At 38.6% G+C, this 15,849-nt stretch overlaps 1 protein-coding gene across 2 annotated transcripts in view; it reads left to right on the top strand.

The window, feature by feature from the left end:
• The window catches only part of LOC138750451 (rasGAP-activating-like protein 1), a 313,399-nt gene that overhangs the window by 59,622 nt on the left and 237,928 nt on the right, over positions 1 to 15,849 (top strand). For both annotated transcript variants that reach the window (XM_069912509.1, XM_069912508.1), the window contains exon 5: positions 14,954 to 15,083. In XM_069912509.1, coding sequence (XP_069768610.1) covers positions 14,954 to 15,083 — 130 coding nt within the window. The remainder of the gene's footprint in view (positions 1 to 14,953; positions 15,084 to 15,849) is intronic.

Raw genomic sequence — 15,849 nt, 5'->3', positions numbered from 1 at the left:
TTAAGAGTGCAACTCCACCTCCCTTACCATCCTGTCTATATCTTTGCACCACCTGACACCCTTGAAAGTTTAATTCCCATTTAGGGTCACCTTGTAGCCATGTTTCCGTGATGGCTACCAAATCATAGGCATGGGTACCGATTTGCGCCTCAAGTTCACTAACCTTATTTCTAATACTGCGGGCATTTAGATAAAGTGCCCTTATGCTCTTTGTCCTTTTAATATCTAGTGACTTCTGTAATCTTTTCTTTTGATTTTTCTGCCCACTATTTTTCTTTGTAATTTTCTTAACACTATCATTGACCCGAAAACTCACTGCACCATCTGATTTTTTACTTTCTCCTCCCAACATTACTTTTCCTATTTTACTTTTCATGGCCATTACTTTATCTTCCCTACCCTTTTCCCTATCACTCTGGTTCCCATACCCCTGCCAAACTAGTTTAAACCTTGCCCCACTGCTGTACCAAACATACTTGCCAAAATGTTGACACCTTTTGGATTTAGGTGCAACCCGTCCCTCTTGCAAAGATCATGCCTTCCCCAAAAGAGATCCCAGTGATCCAAGAAGCTAAATCCTTGCCTTGTACACCAGCACCTCAGCCACACATTCATTTTCCTTATCCTTGCATTCTTTTCATCACTTGCATTTGGAAGAGGTAGTAATCCCGAGATCACCACCCTAGCATTCCTGTCTTTCAGCTTTCGTCCCAGCTCACTGTAATCCCTTTTCATTACCTCCTCCCTTTTCTTGTCAATGTCGTTTGTACCCACATGTACCAAGACATCAGGCTGCTCTCCCTCTCCTTTCAGAATATATTGGACCCGATTTGTGATATCCCGTACCTTTGCACCAGGGAGGCAGCACACCATGCGGGTATACTTATCTGGCTCACAGAACCTCCTGTCTGTACCCCTGACAATGGAGTCCCCAATAACTACTGCATTTCTTCTTTTCCTTTTCTTTTGCACCACTCTGCCAGGCTCATTGCCATTGACCGTGGCCATCTTCTGTCCGGTCATCGCCCTCAACAGAATTCAACACAACATAACTGTTGCTGAGTGGGATAGTCACTGGTGTGCTCTCCGTTTTTCTCGCTTTTTTCTTTCCCCCCCTGACGGTTTCCCACTTACCTGACACGGGTTCTGGAGTATTTATTGCCCTGAAAGTTGAGTCGATTAACTCCTCACTCTCCCTTACAAGCCGCAGGTCATCAATCTGCAACTCCATATCCCTAATTCGCTCCCTTAGTAACTGCATCTCGGTACACCTGGTACAGATGTGGCCATTTGGGAGGGTGGAGGTCACCCATTGTTCCCACACCTGACACCCAGTACAGAGCACTAACCCTATTGGCATGACTCTGAATACGAAGGCAAATAACTCAGCTTACCTTTTCTCCTTGCCTGCTTTTGCCGAAGTCAGATAAGCCAAAGCCAGGAAGTCTCACTCCTTCACTGCTCCACTCACTCACTGAGCCACTCCTTGCTGGCCGTTCCCTCCCCCTTTCACTCCTTTTATTGGCCCCTTGACCAATTAACCCTGTCACTTTCAGCAAGGTCCTCCTCCTCTGACACACACCTGACTCTCTACAAGCTCCTCCTCCGACTCACTGCCAAACCAAGTAGGCCCAAGCCCCGGTAAGCCTCCGACTTTAAAAGCTTACCTTCTCCTCACTTTCAGCAAGCTCCTCCTCCTCTGACTCAATTTCAGCAAGCTCCTCCTCTTCTGACTCCAAGAAGGATTCTTGACACAGTAGGTGGAATGGCCGACTTGAGGAGAGGTCATACTGTATTTAGTAATGGGGTAATGAAATTGGTCAGGTGGCAGAAATCTTGGTGGGGAGGCATTTCAGTGATAGTGAGCATAACTCCCTGAGCTTTAGCATAGCGATTGTCAAGGATAAAGGCAGACAAAATGGGCAAGTGTTCAATTGGGGAAATTCTAATTAAGATGGGATGAGGCAGGAACTAGGGAGAGTAAATTGGGAACAGATGTTCACTGGAGAAAGCACAGAAGTAATGTGAAGGATGTTTAGGGATCAGTTGTGGCAGGTTCAAGATAGGTTTGTCTCACTGAAACAGGGAGAAGATGGTAGGAAAAGGGAACTGTGGTTGACAAAACAGATAAGGCAGCTAGTTAAGAGGAAGAAAGAAGTGTATGTTAGGTTTAGGAAGCAGGAAACAGGAAGGGGTCATGAAAATTCTATGGTAGATAGGAAGGAACTTAAGAAAGGACTTAGGAGAACTCAAAGGTGTCATCAGACGGACTTGGTAAGTAGGATTAAGGAGAACACCATGGTGTTCTATGCATATGTAAAGAATAGAAGGATGACAAGAATGAAGGTAGGGAAGCTTAAGGATTAATGAGGCAGCATGTGCCTGGAAGCGGAGGAGGTTTGGGAGGCCCTAAACCACACAAGTCAAACTCTGGCCCGCGGGCCAAATTTGGCCCGCGATATAATTATATTTGGCCCGCAAGATCATTTCAAAAATGTATTAGAGGTGGCCCGCTGGCCGCCGCGCCAGTATAGCGCATGCACAGTATTACAACAAATCCCAGAATCCATTGGCGTCAGCCCGCTAATCGCTCCCACCTCCTCTGTTTACATTGCAGGGTCTCACCGTGGACTCTGGTTTTGGGGCCTAGCCGGTGTCAGGGGAAGCCAAGGCCGCTTCCCAGCGCCCGGAACCGGAGGCCTCGGGCCTGACCTCGCCAGGACCGTTGCCCACTCCCCCTCCCTGCCGCAGGCCGATCCCCGACTCACGGTGACGGGGCCGCTGATCCGCCGAGATGCCACCCTGCAGCGAGAGCCGATGCCCCCGCACTGTCGTTGTCCAACCCGATTGCCCGCAAACCCCGCCCTCCCGCACACAGGCCTGAGTAAGGATTATGAACTTTAATCTCAGGATAAAACAATCTTCCAATAGTTTCATGTCACAGTGATAAATATATTCCTGGTTAAAAATGGTCCTGCACCTGGATACAAGCTCATTAGGAATAAAATTTGAAAAGTGTGTCAATCAAAGGATATCTGTACCAATGGAAAAAAGGGCATGGCAAATAACCCTGCTAGAGTTCATGCCCGCAATCAGTCACCCATTTGATTGTTTCAGGAATCATGTTATTCTCCCACATTCTCAATAGCCCTCAGATTTTACTATTCGACAGCACACTAGCAACATTTGAAAAATCCTGTATAGAGAAATATTATTTATTGAATATTTTATTTCTCATTTGTTAATGCTTCTGGAAAGAGTTTATCCAAAACTATTATTAAACATTTATTTTAATAAGAAAAAGTTTAAAATTACATATGTTGAAAGAAGAGAAAACATGCAGATGTTGTTGAAAATTTTCAATAAATATTTAGTTTGGCCCTCGACTTAGTCCAAGTTTTTAATTTTGGCCCTCCGTGAATTTGAGTTTGACACCCATGCCCTAAATGAATCCTTTGCTTTAGTATTCACAAGAGCAAAGGATCTTGATCAGGGTGAATTTGGAATAGAACAGGCCTGTGTGCTGGATGATGTTGAGATTAAGGAACAGAAAGTGTTAGATCTTCTTAAAAACATTAAGATTGATAAATCCCGGAGGAGTCACGTGATGGAGTAGTGGCCGGACGGTGAACTCCAGCCCTCTCCAGAAAAGTCGGGAAAAACGAGAGAAAATACAAAGGCACAGAAATACAAGTTAAAGAAAAGTGAATATAAAGGTGGAAAGAAGATGGAGACAAAAGGAGAAAAATCAAAATCAACGGAAAGAAGAGAGGAAGAGAAGACAACGGAGGAAAAAGGTGAAGGCCTTACCTGTCCGAAGAGGCCCGCTGTGGAGAGAAGACCCCATTACCTCAGGTCGGTAGAAAGAGAACTACAACAATGGCTCACAGAGCCGAGTAAAAGTGCGCAACCGCGCATGCGCGGCTCCTCGCGCATGCGCGATGCGCATACAAAAAAACACACCGACGGGAGGGGGGACCAGCTGGGGAGTCGATCTCCACAGCCGGCAACGACAGCTGCAGAACACCTGCAGCAAGAAGACACCACAGAAGACAATGGAAACAAGAAAGAAGAGGAGGAAAGGGCAGCAAAGAAACAACAGATGGTCAACCTAGAGGAAGAAGAAGAGGAAGAGGAAGAGTACAGGGAAATAGAAGAAGAAAAGATAGGCAAGGTAAAGGAGGTACTTGCTCTTGTTAGAGGATACATGGAGTCATTTAAAGAATGGCAAACACAGGAATTCAATGATTTAAGAAGAAGAATAAACAACACAGAAAAGAAAATAAATAAAATGGATATGACCTTAACAGAAATGGGGAAAAAAATGGACAAGATGGAAGAACGGGCAATAGCAGCAGAAATGGAGGTAGAAGACTTAAAAAAGAAATTGGAGGAATCTAATAAAAAAACTAAAGAGACACAAGAATTACTAGCCCAAAAAATAGATATAATGGAAAATTATAACAGAAGAAATAACATAAAGATAGTGGGCCTTAAGGAAGATGTAGAAGGCAAGAATATGAGGGAGTTTATAAAAGAATGGATCCCTAAGGCCCTAGGATGTCCAGAACTACAGCAAGAAATGGAAATAGAAAGGGCACATAGAGCATTGGCCCCTAAACCACAACCACAACAAAAACCAAGATCTATTGTAGTAAAATTCCTAAGATATACTACAAGAGAAAAGGTGCTGGAGAAGACAATGGAAAAAGTAAGAGAGGGCAACAAACCACTGGAGTATAAAGGGCAAAAAATCTTCATTTATCCAGATATAAGCTTTGAACTCCTAAAGAAGAGAAAAGAGTTCAATGCAGCAAAAGCGATTTTATGGAAGAAAGGATATAAATTTACACTGAAGCATCCTGCGGTATTGAAAATATTTATTCCAGGACAACAAAACAGACTATTCTCGGATCCAGAAGAAGCACGAAAATTTGCAGAACAATTACAAAAATAGACTGAGGGATGAAGACGGGTAATGAGAGCAAAAATTATCACGATTGATATGTATGTGGGTAAAGACAAAAATAGACTGAGGGATGAAGACGGGTAAGGAGGGTAAAAATGACCACGATTGATATGTATGCGGGTAAAGAGGTATAAGAGTGAATAGAGACAACGGGCATATGTGAAAGTATCTGTAATTAGAGGAAAACATAGAAAGTATAGACAAGAATTAATAAGGGAAGGTAATGGAATAGAGAGAATAAGGAGGGAACTAAAAGAGTGACCTTTGTGACATATAAAAAACGAAATCTTTTCTGGGGGGGGCTGGGTGGGGGGAAAAGAGCGGTCACTGCAAAATCAGTTGACGCTTGCGAGTGGATTCGCAAATCCAAATGGAGAGGGGAGATGTGGTTGTCCGACAAGGGATAAAGGGCAACTCAGGAGGGGAAGGGGAGATTGGGGATAAAGAAGATAGAAATAGGAGAATAAGGAAAATGTTGGATGTTGTAGGAATGTTGTCTGGTAAAGAGTTGAAAATAAGAAAACAGAAATGGAAAAGGAGGAAAGGTAATGATGGAAAAACGGAAAGAGAAGATAAACAAAATATAAAATGGCTACGCTGAACTATATGACTCTAAATATTAATGGAATACATAACCAAATTAAAAGGAAGAAACTACTAAATTTACTGAAAAAGGAAAAAATAGATATAGCATTTGTCCAAGAAACACATTTAACTGAATTGGAGCACAAGAAATTAAAGAGAGATTGGGTAGGACATGTAACAGCAGCATCGTATAATTCAAAAGCAAGAGGAGTGGCTATATTAATTAGCAAAAATGTGCCATTTAAAATAGAAGAGGAAATAATAGATCCAGCAGGGAGATATGTTATGATAAAATGTCAGATATATTCAGAGCTTTGGAATCTACTTAATATATATTCACCTAACGAAGAAGATCAAAAGTTTATGCAAGATATCTTTTTGAAGGTAGCTAATACGCAAGGGAACATACTAATAGGAGGGGATTTCAATCTGAATTTGGATCCAAATATGGATAAAACGGGGAAAAAAATTAACAGGAAGAACAAAGTAACCAAATTTATAATTAAATCAATGCAAGAAATGAAACTTGTGGACATATGGAGGAAACAAAACCCAAAAGAAAAGGAATACTCATACTACTCGACTAGACATAAAACATACTCAAGGATAGACCTATTCCTGTTATCAGCCCACATACAAGGGAGAGTTAGGAAAACGGAATATAAAGCTAGACTATTATCGGACCACTCACCCCTGTTATTGGCAATAGAGCTAGAAGACATCCCTCCAAGAATGTATAGATGGAGATTAAACCCCATGCTACTTAAAAGACAGGATTTTAGAGAATTTATTGAAAAACAATTAAAAATGTACTTTGAAGTAAATACGGAATCAGTGGAAGATAAGTTTATACTATGGGACGCAATGAAAGCATTCATTAGAGGGCAAATAATAAGTTATGCAACCAAGATGAAGAAGGACTATAATCAGGAAACAGAGCAGTTGGAAAGGGAAATAATAAACATAGAAAAAAAATTAGCAATAAAGGAAGATACAACCAAAAGAAGAGAATTGGCGGATAAAAAAATAAAATATGAAACATTACAAACATATAAGGTGGAGAAGAATATAATGAAGACAAAACAGAAATATTATGAACTAGGGGAAAAAACACACAAAATCCTAGCATGGCAGCTTAAGACAGAGCAAACTAAGAAAACGGTATTGGCAACAAGGAAAAAAGACAAACAAATTACATATAATCCAAAAGAAATTAAGGAAAACTTCAGAGAATTCTATGAACAATTATACCGAACCGAAAACGAAGGGAAAGAAGGGAAAATAGATGAATTTTTGACTAAAATTGAACTACCAAAACTACAAATAGAGGAACAAAATAAATTAACAGAACCATTTGGAACAGTAGAAATACAAGAGATAATAAAAAATTTACCAAATAATAAGACACCAGGAGAGGATGGACTCCCAATAGAATTCTACAAAACATTTAAAGACCTAATAATACCGCCCCTCCTGGATGTAATCAACCAGATTGATGAGACACAAAACTTACCAGATTCATGTAAAACAGCAATAATTACAGTGATACTAAAACAAGGGAAAGATCCACTCTCACCAGCGTCATATAGACCAATATCTTTGCTAAACACAGATTATAAGATAATAGCTAAACTATTAGCGAACAGATTAGCAGAACAGGTACCGAAAATGGTAAATTTAGACCAAACTGGATTTATCAAAAAAAGACGCACAACAGACAATATTTGTAAATTTATTAACTTAATTCATGCAGTAGAAGGAAATAAAGCACCGGCAGTAGCAGTTGCTTTAGACGCAGAGAAGGCCTTCGACAGAGTAGAATGGAATTACTTGTTCAAAGTATTGCAAAAATTCAGTTTACCGGAGAAGTATATTAATTGGATTAAAGCATTATATAAGGGACCGTTAGCGAAAGTGACAGTAAATGGACATGTATCAAAGCAATTTAACTTAAGCAGGTCAACGCGGCAGGGATGCCCACTATCACCATTATTGTTTGCGCTAGCTATAGAACCACTAGCAGAATCGATAAGAAGAGATAATAATATAAAAGGAATAAAAATAAAAGACAGGGAATATAAAATCAGTCTGTTTGCGGATGATGTGATAGTGTACTTAACAGAACCAGAACTATCAATAAAAGAACTATATAAGAAATTGAAGGAATATGGAGAAGTGTCGGGATACAAGATAAACGTAAATAAAAGTGAAGCAATGCCTATGAATAACGCGGATTTCTCAAAATTTAAGGAGGAATCCCCATTCAGATGGCAAACGCAGGCAATAAGATACCTAGGTGTGCAAATAAACAAAAATCTAGGCCAATTATATAAACTCAATTACAATCCACTAATGAAAAAACTACAGGACGATTTAGAGCATTGGAAAGAGCTACCACTAACACTGATAGGAAGGATAAACTGTATTAAAATGAACATTTTTCCAAGGATACTATACTTATTTCAGGCATTGCCAATACAACTGACAGAAAAATTCTTCAAAGAGTTAAAGAAAATAATAAGGAGATTTTTATGGAGAGGGGGGAAACCGAGGATAGCACTAGACAAATTAACAGAATGGTATAAACAAGGAGGCTTACAATTGCCAAACTTCAAAAATTATTATAGAGCCGCACAATTAAGGTACCTATCAGATTTTTATCAAACAAGGGAAAAACCAGACTGGACGAGACTAGAATTAGATAAAATAGGGGAAAAGATACCTGAACACATATTATATAAATGGGACGAAAAATTGGTACAACATAGAACTTCTCCAGTACTACACCATCTCCTCAATATATGGAAGAAGATACATGTAGAAAGAAATAAAATAAATTACCAAATACCAAAACTAATATTGATGCAAAATAAGCTACTCCCTTTTACAATAGACAACCTTGCCTTTAGAAAATGGGAAAAAAAAGGGATTAAAAGAATAGAAAATTGTTTTTCAGGAAGTAGATTCTTATCCTTTGAACAAATGAGAGATAAGTACAATATAACGGGAGATACAGCGCTGGCATATTACCAACTGAGATCCTACTTGAAAGATAAATTAGGAAGCAACTTGAGTTTACCAGAGGGAAGTAACCTTGAATATGTGATTACAGATACAATGTTAATCAAAAGATTTATAAAAAATATGTATATTAAACTGCAAGAAAAGGAAAATGAGGAAACAAATGGTAAAACTAAACAAAAATGGGAACAAGATTTAAATATAAAGATAAAAAAGGAAACATGGGAGAAGTTATGCTCTGGAACGATGAGAAATACAATAAATACGAGGCTGCGTATGATACAATATAATTGGTTACACAGACTATACATTACACCGCAAAAGTTAAATAAATGGGACCCAACAGTATCTGATAGATGTTTTCGATGTAAAAAAGAAAGGGGAACAACAATTCATGCAATCTGGACATGTGAGAGAGTAGAAAAATTTTGGGATGATCTCAATCAGATATTAAATAAAATAACAGAAAACAATATACCAAAGAATCCAGAGATCTTTCTCCTAAGTAACATAAAAAATAAAGAATTTGGAATTGACTTGGAGGATGCACAAAAAAGATTTGTTAAGATAGCCCTAGCTGTAGCAAAAAAATGTATTATGTCAACCTGGAAATTGGAAGATAATTTGAAAATACAACAATGGTATATAGAAATGAATAAATGTATTCCATTAGAAAAAATAACATATAGTTTAAGAAATAATATTGAAATATTCGAACAAGTATGGGAGCCTTACATTAAATACAATAGCGAAAACCTACCGGGAACAAACATTACCTAAGTTGATGGAAGGAGAAGAGAAGAAAAAAATGGACTCAGTAGAATTTCTGGTGTATTTTTGTTGAATGACAACATTGTCTAACTGAATTAATGCAACCTAGATTGTATAACTAAAATGGATGAGAGGGGGGAGGGATGGGGGGGTGGCTTGGGAGGAGGGAGGGGGGAGGGAGAAAAAGTCACTGTAAATGTGTGGAAAAGAAAAAGTGTATATCATGGCTATTGTGATTTATGGTGTGAAAAATAAAAAATTTAAAAAAAAAAAAAAAAAGATTGATAAATCCCTGGGGCCAGATGCGATATGCTACAGAATTCTATGCGAAGGGAGGAAAAAGATAGCTGGGGCTTTGACTATGATCTTTGACGCCACCTTGGCCACAGCAGAGGTGCTGGAGGATTGGAGAATGGGAAATGTGGTCCCCTTGTTTAAAAAAGGTAATAGGGAGAATCTTGGGAATTATAGACTGGTGAGTCTTATGTTAGTGGTGTGCAAACTATTGGAGAGGAATCTTAAGGATGGGATTTATGAGCATTTGCAGAAGTATTGTCCACTCAAGGATAGTTAGAATGACTTTGTGAGGGGAAGATAGTGCCTCATGAGCCTAATTGTGTTTTTGAGGAGGTAACAAAAGAAATTGATGAAAGTAGGGTAGTAGATGCATATATGGAGTTTAGTAAGGCATTTGACAAGGTCCCCCATGAGAGGCTCATTCAGAAAGTCATGAGGCATGGGATCTATGGAATCTTGGCTGTGTGAATTAAAAATTAAAAATTGGCTTGCATGTTGTTTCGGATCTATATTAATAGTAATATTTAGGTAAAGGTTAAATTATATTTCTTATAAAAATATCTTAGTAAAGTAAATTATAGAATTAAAATATTGTATATGTATTCTTAGAAAGTTAGTTTTGGGCTGGTACAGGGTCACACACAGGTCACAGCACATTTACAGAGGACCATTTTACTCAAAGAAGAAAGTTCATTCTCAGAGTCACACCATCTTGGAAAGACAAAGCTAATAGATTTGAAATGGTTCTTAATTATTCAAGAACAATGGAGTGTTTTCTTTATTAAAAACTGAAGTATCTAAGTACTCAATAAGAACTGCTGAGGAATCCACCTATTTTTAAATAAAACCACTTAAGCCTCTTGAACAGAGATGAGGTCTGAAGTTGTTATGAATATGGAGTGGGTTTGAAAAAGGAACAGGATTGGGACTGATTTCGTTGATAATGTAACTGTCATATGAATTGGAGAAATATTATCAAATTCATACAGTTTTGGATCAGTTCAGTTTGGAGAGTACAGAAGTCAAAACCCTGTGACACACAGAGGTTGGAACCTTGCGAAAACCTTGCGAAATATAAGGTTGAATTACAGTAACAAGAATAGGTGTTGTTGTGTGTTACTCCTCGGAAAAGGGAACACAGAAAAAGTGGCTTTCAAAATCAGGAAGACCACTTCTACTGGGTCCATTTTGTATGGCCACTTTGTTTAACCCTTGTCTGAGTTTGTGAATTCATCGTGGAAGAAAATAGCCACATTTGCCGTCTCTTTGAAAAGTGGGCAGATTATTCGTGTGGAAAACAGATTCCAAAATCTTCAGTAAAATGAAGATTTGATCCTGGGAAGACTGGAATTGGGGCTCAAAAGATGGTCAATTCCATTTAAAGAATATCTCAATATCTCTCAAGACATTGCCTTGAATGAATTGTGAATAAAGAGGCCTGAAGATATGATGTTTAAAAGTGCTTTATAATTATTTCTGAACTGAAAATTTAAGACCTTCAAACGATGCTGAAGTTTTAAAAATTGACCACTCAGAGTGGGACTTTAGTTTTTTACACACACACACACACACACACACACACACACACACACACACACACACACACACACACACGCACTTTATATGTGTGCATAGGATTAAATTTAGAGTTAAGTAAGGAATGTTACATAATTGATAGTTTAATAAAAACTATTATTTTACCATTGTCTGGTGAATTTTCCATTGCAGTTCCTTTGTTAGTGCTTACAAAGTCCTTTAGTCCCAAACAAAAGTTAAAAGGGTTGTTAGTTTGTAACCATGTAGAGAGTAGAGAGTAATGTGGATGAAAGTATTTGCCTGGAGGTCAGTGACTAGTGGAGTTCTGCAGGGATCTGTTCGGTACCCCTGCTGTTTGTGATTTCTATTAATGACTGAGATGAAGAAGCAGAAGGTTGGGTCAGTAAGTTTGCAAATAGTGCAAAGGTTGGAGGAGTTGTGGAAGGTTGTCCTAGGTTACAAAAGTATATAGACAGGATGCAGAGCTGGGCAGAAAAATGGCTCAATTTGGATACGTGTGAAGTGATACATTTTGGAAGGAGAAACCAGAAGGCTGTGTACACGGCTAATGGTTGGATACTTAACAGTGTGGAGGAACAGGGGGACCTTGGGGTCCAAATCCATACATCTTTAGAGGTTGTCGCGCAGGTTGATAGGATAGTTATGAAGGCCCGTAGGATTCTGGGCATCATTAACAGGGGATTGAGTTCAAGAATCGAGCGGTCACATTGCAACTCTAAAAATCTCTGGTGAGACCACACTGAGAGTATTGTGTTCAATTCTGGTTAACTGATAATAGGAAGGATGTGGAAGCTATGGAGAGGATGCATAGGAGGTTTACCAGGATATTGCCTGGACTTTCACACCTCCTGTGGCTTATGCTGACATAATCAAATACCTGTCAATTTCTGTCTTAAATACCCAACAACCTGCTTAACTGCTGCCTGTGGCAACAAGTTCCACAGACTAATGACCCACTGACTAAAGAAATTCCTCTGCATTTCTGTTTTAAATTGATACCCTTTTATCCTTAAATTGAGGCCTCTTGTCCTAGGTTCTCCTACCACGAGAAACGACATTGTCACATCTACTCAGTCCAGCATTTGAAATGTCTCTATGAGGTGTGTCTGTCCCTCCCCCACCATCCTTCTGTACTCCCAATGAGTACAGTCCAAGAGCCGACAAACATTCCTCATATACCTACCCTTTCATTCCTGGTATCATTCTTGTACATCTTCTCCGAATCCTGTCCAAAGCTAGCACATTCTTTCTCAAATCAGGTGCTCAAACTGTACACAGTGCTCCAAGTGAAGTCTCCCAGCCCCCTGTAGAGTCTCATCACTACATCCCTGCTCTTGTATGCTATTCCTTTAGAAGTGGATGCCAACATTCCATTTGCTTTTTTCCCTGCTGACTCAACTTGGAGGTTAATATTTAAGGTATCATGCAAAAGGACTCCCAAATCCCTTGGCACCCCAAAATTTTGAATTTTCTCCCCATCTAATTAACAGTCTTTCTTCTACCAAAATGCATGACTGTACACTTCCCAACACTGTATTTCATCTTCCATCTTTTTGCCCATTCTCTTAATCTATCCAAGTCTTGATGCAGACTGTCAATGTCCTCAGGACAACCAGCTCTACCACCTATTTTGGTGTCATCTGCAAATTTAGCCACATTTATTCCATTAATCAAAATCATTTATATACAATGTAAAAAGAAGCAGCCTCAACACTGACCCCTGCGGAACACCACTAGTAACAGGCAACCAACCCCTATTTCCACTCTCTGTTTCCTGCCTATTAACTAATGCTCTACCCATGCCAATATCCTTCCTGTAATTCCATGAGGTCTCATTTTGTTAAAGAGCCTTATATGTGGCACCTTGTTGAAGGCCTTTTGAAAGTCCAAGTACACAACATCCACTGCTCTTCCCCTGCCTATCCTGTGTGTTATTGCCTCAAAAAATTGTAGTAGGTTTGTCAGGCATGATTTTCCTTTAAGGAAATCATACTGACTTGGACCTATCTTGTGATGCTCCTCCAGGTACTCTGTGACCTCATCTTTGACAATTGATTCCAGATTCTTCCCAACCACTGATGTCTGACTAATAGATCTAACGTTTCCTTTATGCTGCCTCTTTCCCTTATTAAACAGCAGAGTGACATTCGCTATTCTCCAGTCCTCTCGAACCATGCTAGAATCCATTGATTCCTGGAAGATCATTACAAATGCGTTCACAATCTCTGCAGCAATCTCGTTCAGAACTCAAGGCTGCATTCCATCCAGTCCAAGAGACTTACCTACCTTTAGACCATTTAGCTTCTCAAGTACCTTTTCTCTCATGATGTTGACAGCACTCACTTCACTTAGAGAGTGCGATAAGATACTAAAGTCATCTACCATAAAGGCTGATCAAAAATATTAATTTGGTTCCCCTGCCATCTTGTCTCCCACTACAATTGCTCCAGCATCATTTTCTAAATATTTTTATTGCGTTTAACATTGAATTAATCTATAATAATTGTTAAACCCATATTTGTCAAATTAATCCAAATAAAAATTATTAAAAAAAAATGAAAAAACCTAAAAACTAAATCTAATCTACCCCCTCCCTCTAATAAAGGTTATCTTTGTAAAAGAAAAGGGAAATTGTGGATCGGATAGTGACATCCAGACATTGGACAGATAATCTCTAGAAAATCAAAAAATCTTAATTCTTCCAGTCATGATAGGATTCTATGAAGAGGCTCCACATCTTTACAAATTGAAACTTTCTATCTTTAACATTGCATCTAATTTTCTCCAAACTTAAATAGGGCATTATATCATGTAACTACTGTGATGGGTAAGTGAAGAGTCATCTTTCCATTTCAATAAAATTGCTCGTCTGGCTATTGTAAAGGCTAAAACGTTTTCCTGAGTTGCTAACAGAGGGAGATCTGGCTCCCATGAAAAAAAAACAAAAAAATGTACATCGTTCTATTTTGATCTTAAAAATTATTGATAAGGTTTTGAAAATGACTTTCCAAAATCTCTCTAAATTTAGGGACTCCCAAAACGTATGGATCATTGAAGCTTCAAAAATGTGACACTTCTCACGTAGTGGATCAATATCTGCATAAAAACAAGATAATTTAAGTTTGGACATGTATGTACCAGCTAAAATTATAATAAGCAAAGCCTTGCACAAAATGAGGAATCATTAATCAAGATGAGAGTACCGATCTTCATCTTAAAATATTAACTTCAGATCTCATTCCAGCATCATTTCCTAACAGTCCTATTTCTAATCTTGTCTCTCTTTTGTTCTTTATCTACTTAAAGAAAGCTTTTAAAATCCTCTTTGATATTATTCGTTAACCTCATATCATAATTTCTCTTTTCCTTCCTGATCACCTTCTGGGTTGCCTTCTCTAAGTTTTAAAAGTTTTGCAGTCCTTGTATTGTAAGTACCACAAAGTTTGGGATGGTATTGGGCAGAATTCATATTAGCAGATACCTAATATGGTAGGCAGGCCCTGCACATAAAACTATAATGAGCTCAGGTGACTCACTGCTTTCAGGAATTTCTGGTTCTAAGATGTCAATGGATTAAAATTTCCAAAGAATAATAACAGATCAGACTGCAGTTGTTTTATTGCATGTTTAGCTTTCCACAAATGATTGTGTTTTAAGTATAGTATTGAAATGATTTACAGTTTTGTACTCTCAATGTTGTCAGCTTTTATTTTATGAGTACAATTGTCATAATTGAAGCAACTTGTCTTTTAGGTATTGATAACTGGATAAATCTGACTCGAATAAACCCAGATGACGAGATTCAAGGAGAGATACACCTGGGTTTAGAGATTCTACAGGATCGGCAGACTAAAGTCCTTAAGTGCCATCTTATTGAAGCTAGGTGAGAGCAAATTTGATCATTTGCAAAGAAAAAGTTATATTTCACCAAAGTGAAGAGAAAGTCCTCCCACATTGTTGCAGTACATTAAATACAGTATTGAATTATTCAACACCTTTCCAACATTTAACTTTATGCATGTTATTTTGCAGTAAAATATTATACATCTGTCAGATAAGTACAGGTAGTTTGTTATGGAGTAGAGAGTTTATTTCTGCTCCATGTTTTTATGTGTATCATTTCCCTTCTGCCCTTTGTTTCTGGTCATCCTGTGATCCATTTATGGTATGCACTCTGTTCTATCCTCCATAAACATTTTGTCTTTTCCCCCCTCCTTCCCTTGAAACATATCACTTGTTCTCTGATATCTATCTCCAGCTTAATATTTTTGATTGTGTTGAGAAATGTCAAGGATTTAATTTTTCCTTCTCATTGGGGTGGGGAGGGGGGGTAGTGTTCTCCCCGTTTCTGGTGCCCTGCTGTCCCAGGGCCTGCAACCCCTCATGGCCGCTGTTGAGCACTGGTGTCGCCATTTCGGGCGCAGATCTCACGGTTGCAGTATTTTATTGACAAATACCATTGGCTCCCTCAACAGGCCAAAAAAGTCTCTCTAATCTTTAAACTTTTCTCCCTCTCTATCTGCATTTCTTGACCCAAATTTCACTGATCTATCCTTTGACAACATACATTGCTGTCACAACTCCCCCACTTTTCTTATTATCTGAAAATTGCCTCATCAAGCTACTTATATTATCATCCAAATCATTAA

This window comes from Narcine bancroftii, unplaced genomic scaffold (genome assembly GCF_036971445.1).
Source record: "Narcine bancroftii isolate sNarBan1 unplaced genomic scaffold, sNarBan1.hap1 Scaffold_151, whole genome shotgun sequence".
Lineage (NCBI taxonomy): Eukaryota > Metazoa > Chordata > Chondrichthyes > Torpediniformes > Narcinidae > Narcine > Narcine bancroftii.
This window is presented reverse-complemented; position numbering and strand designations above follow the sequence as displayed.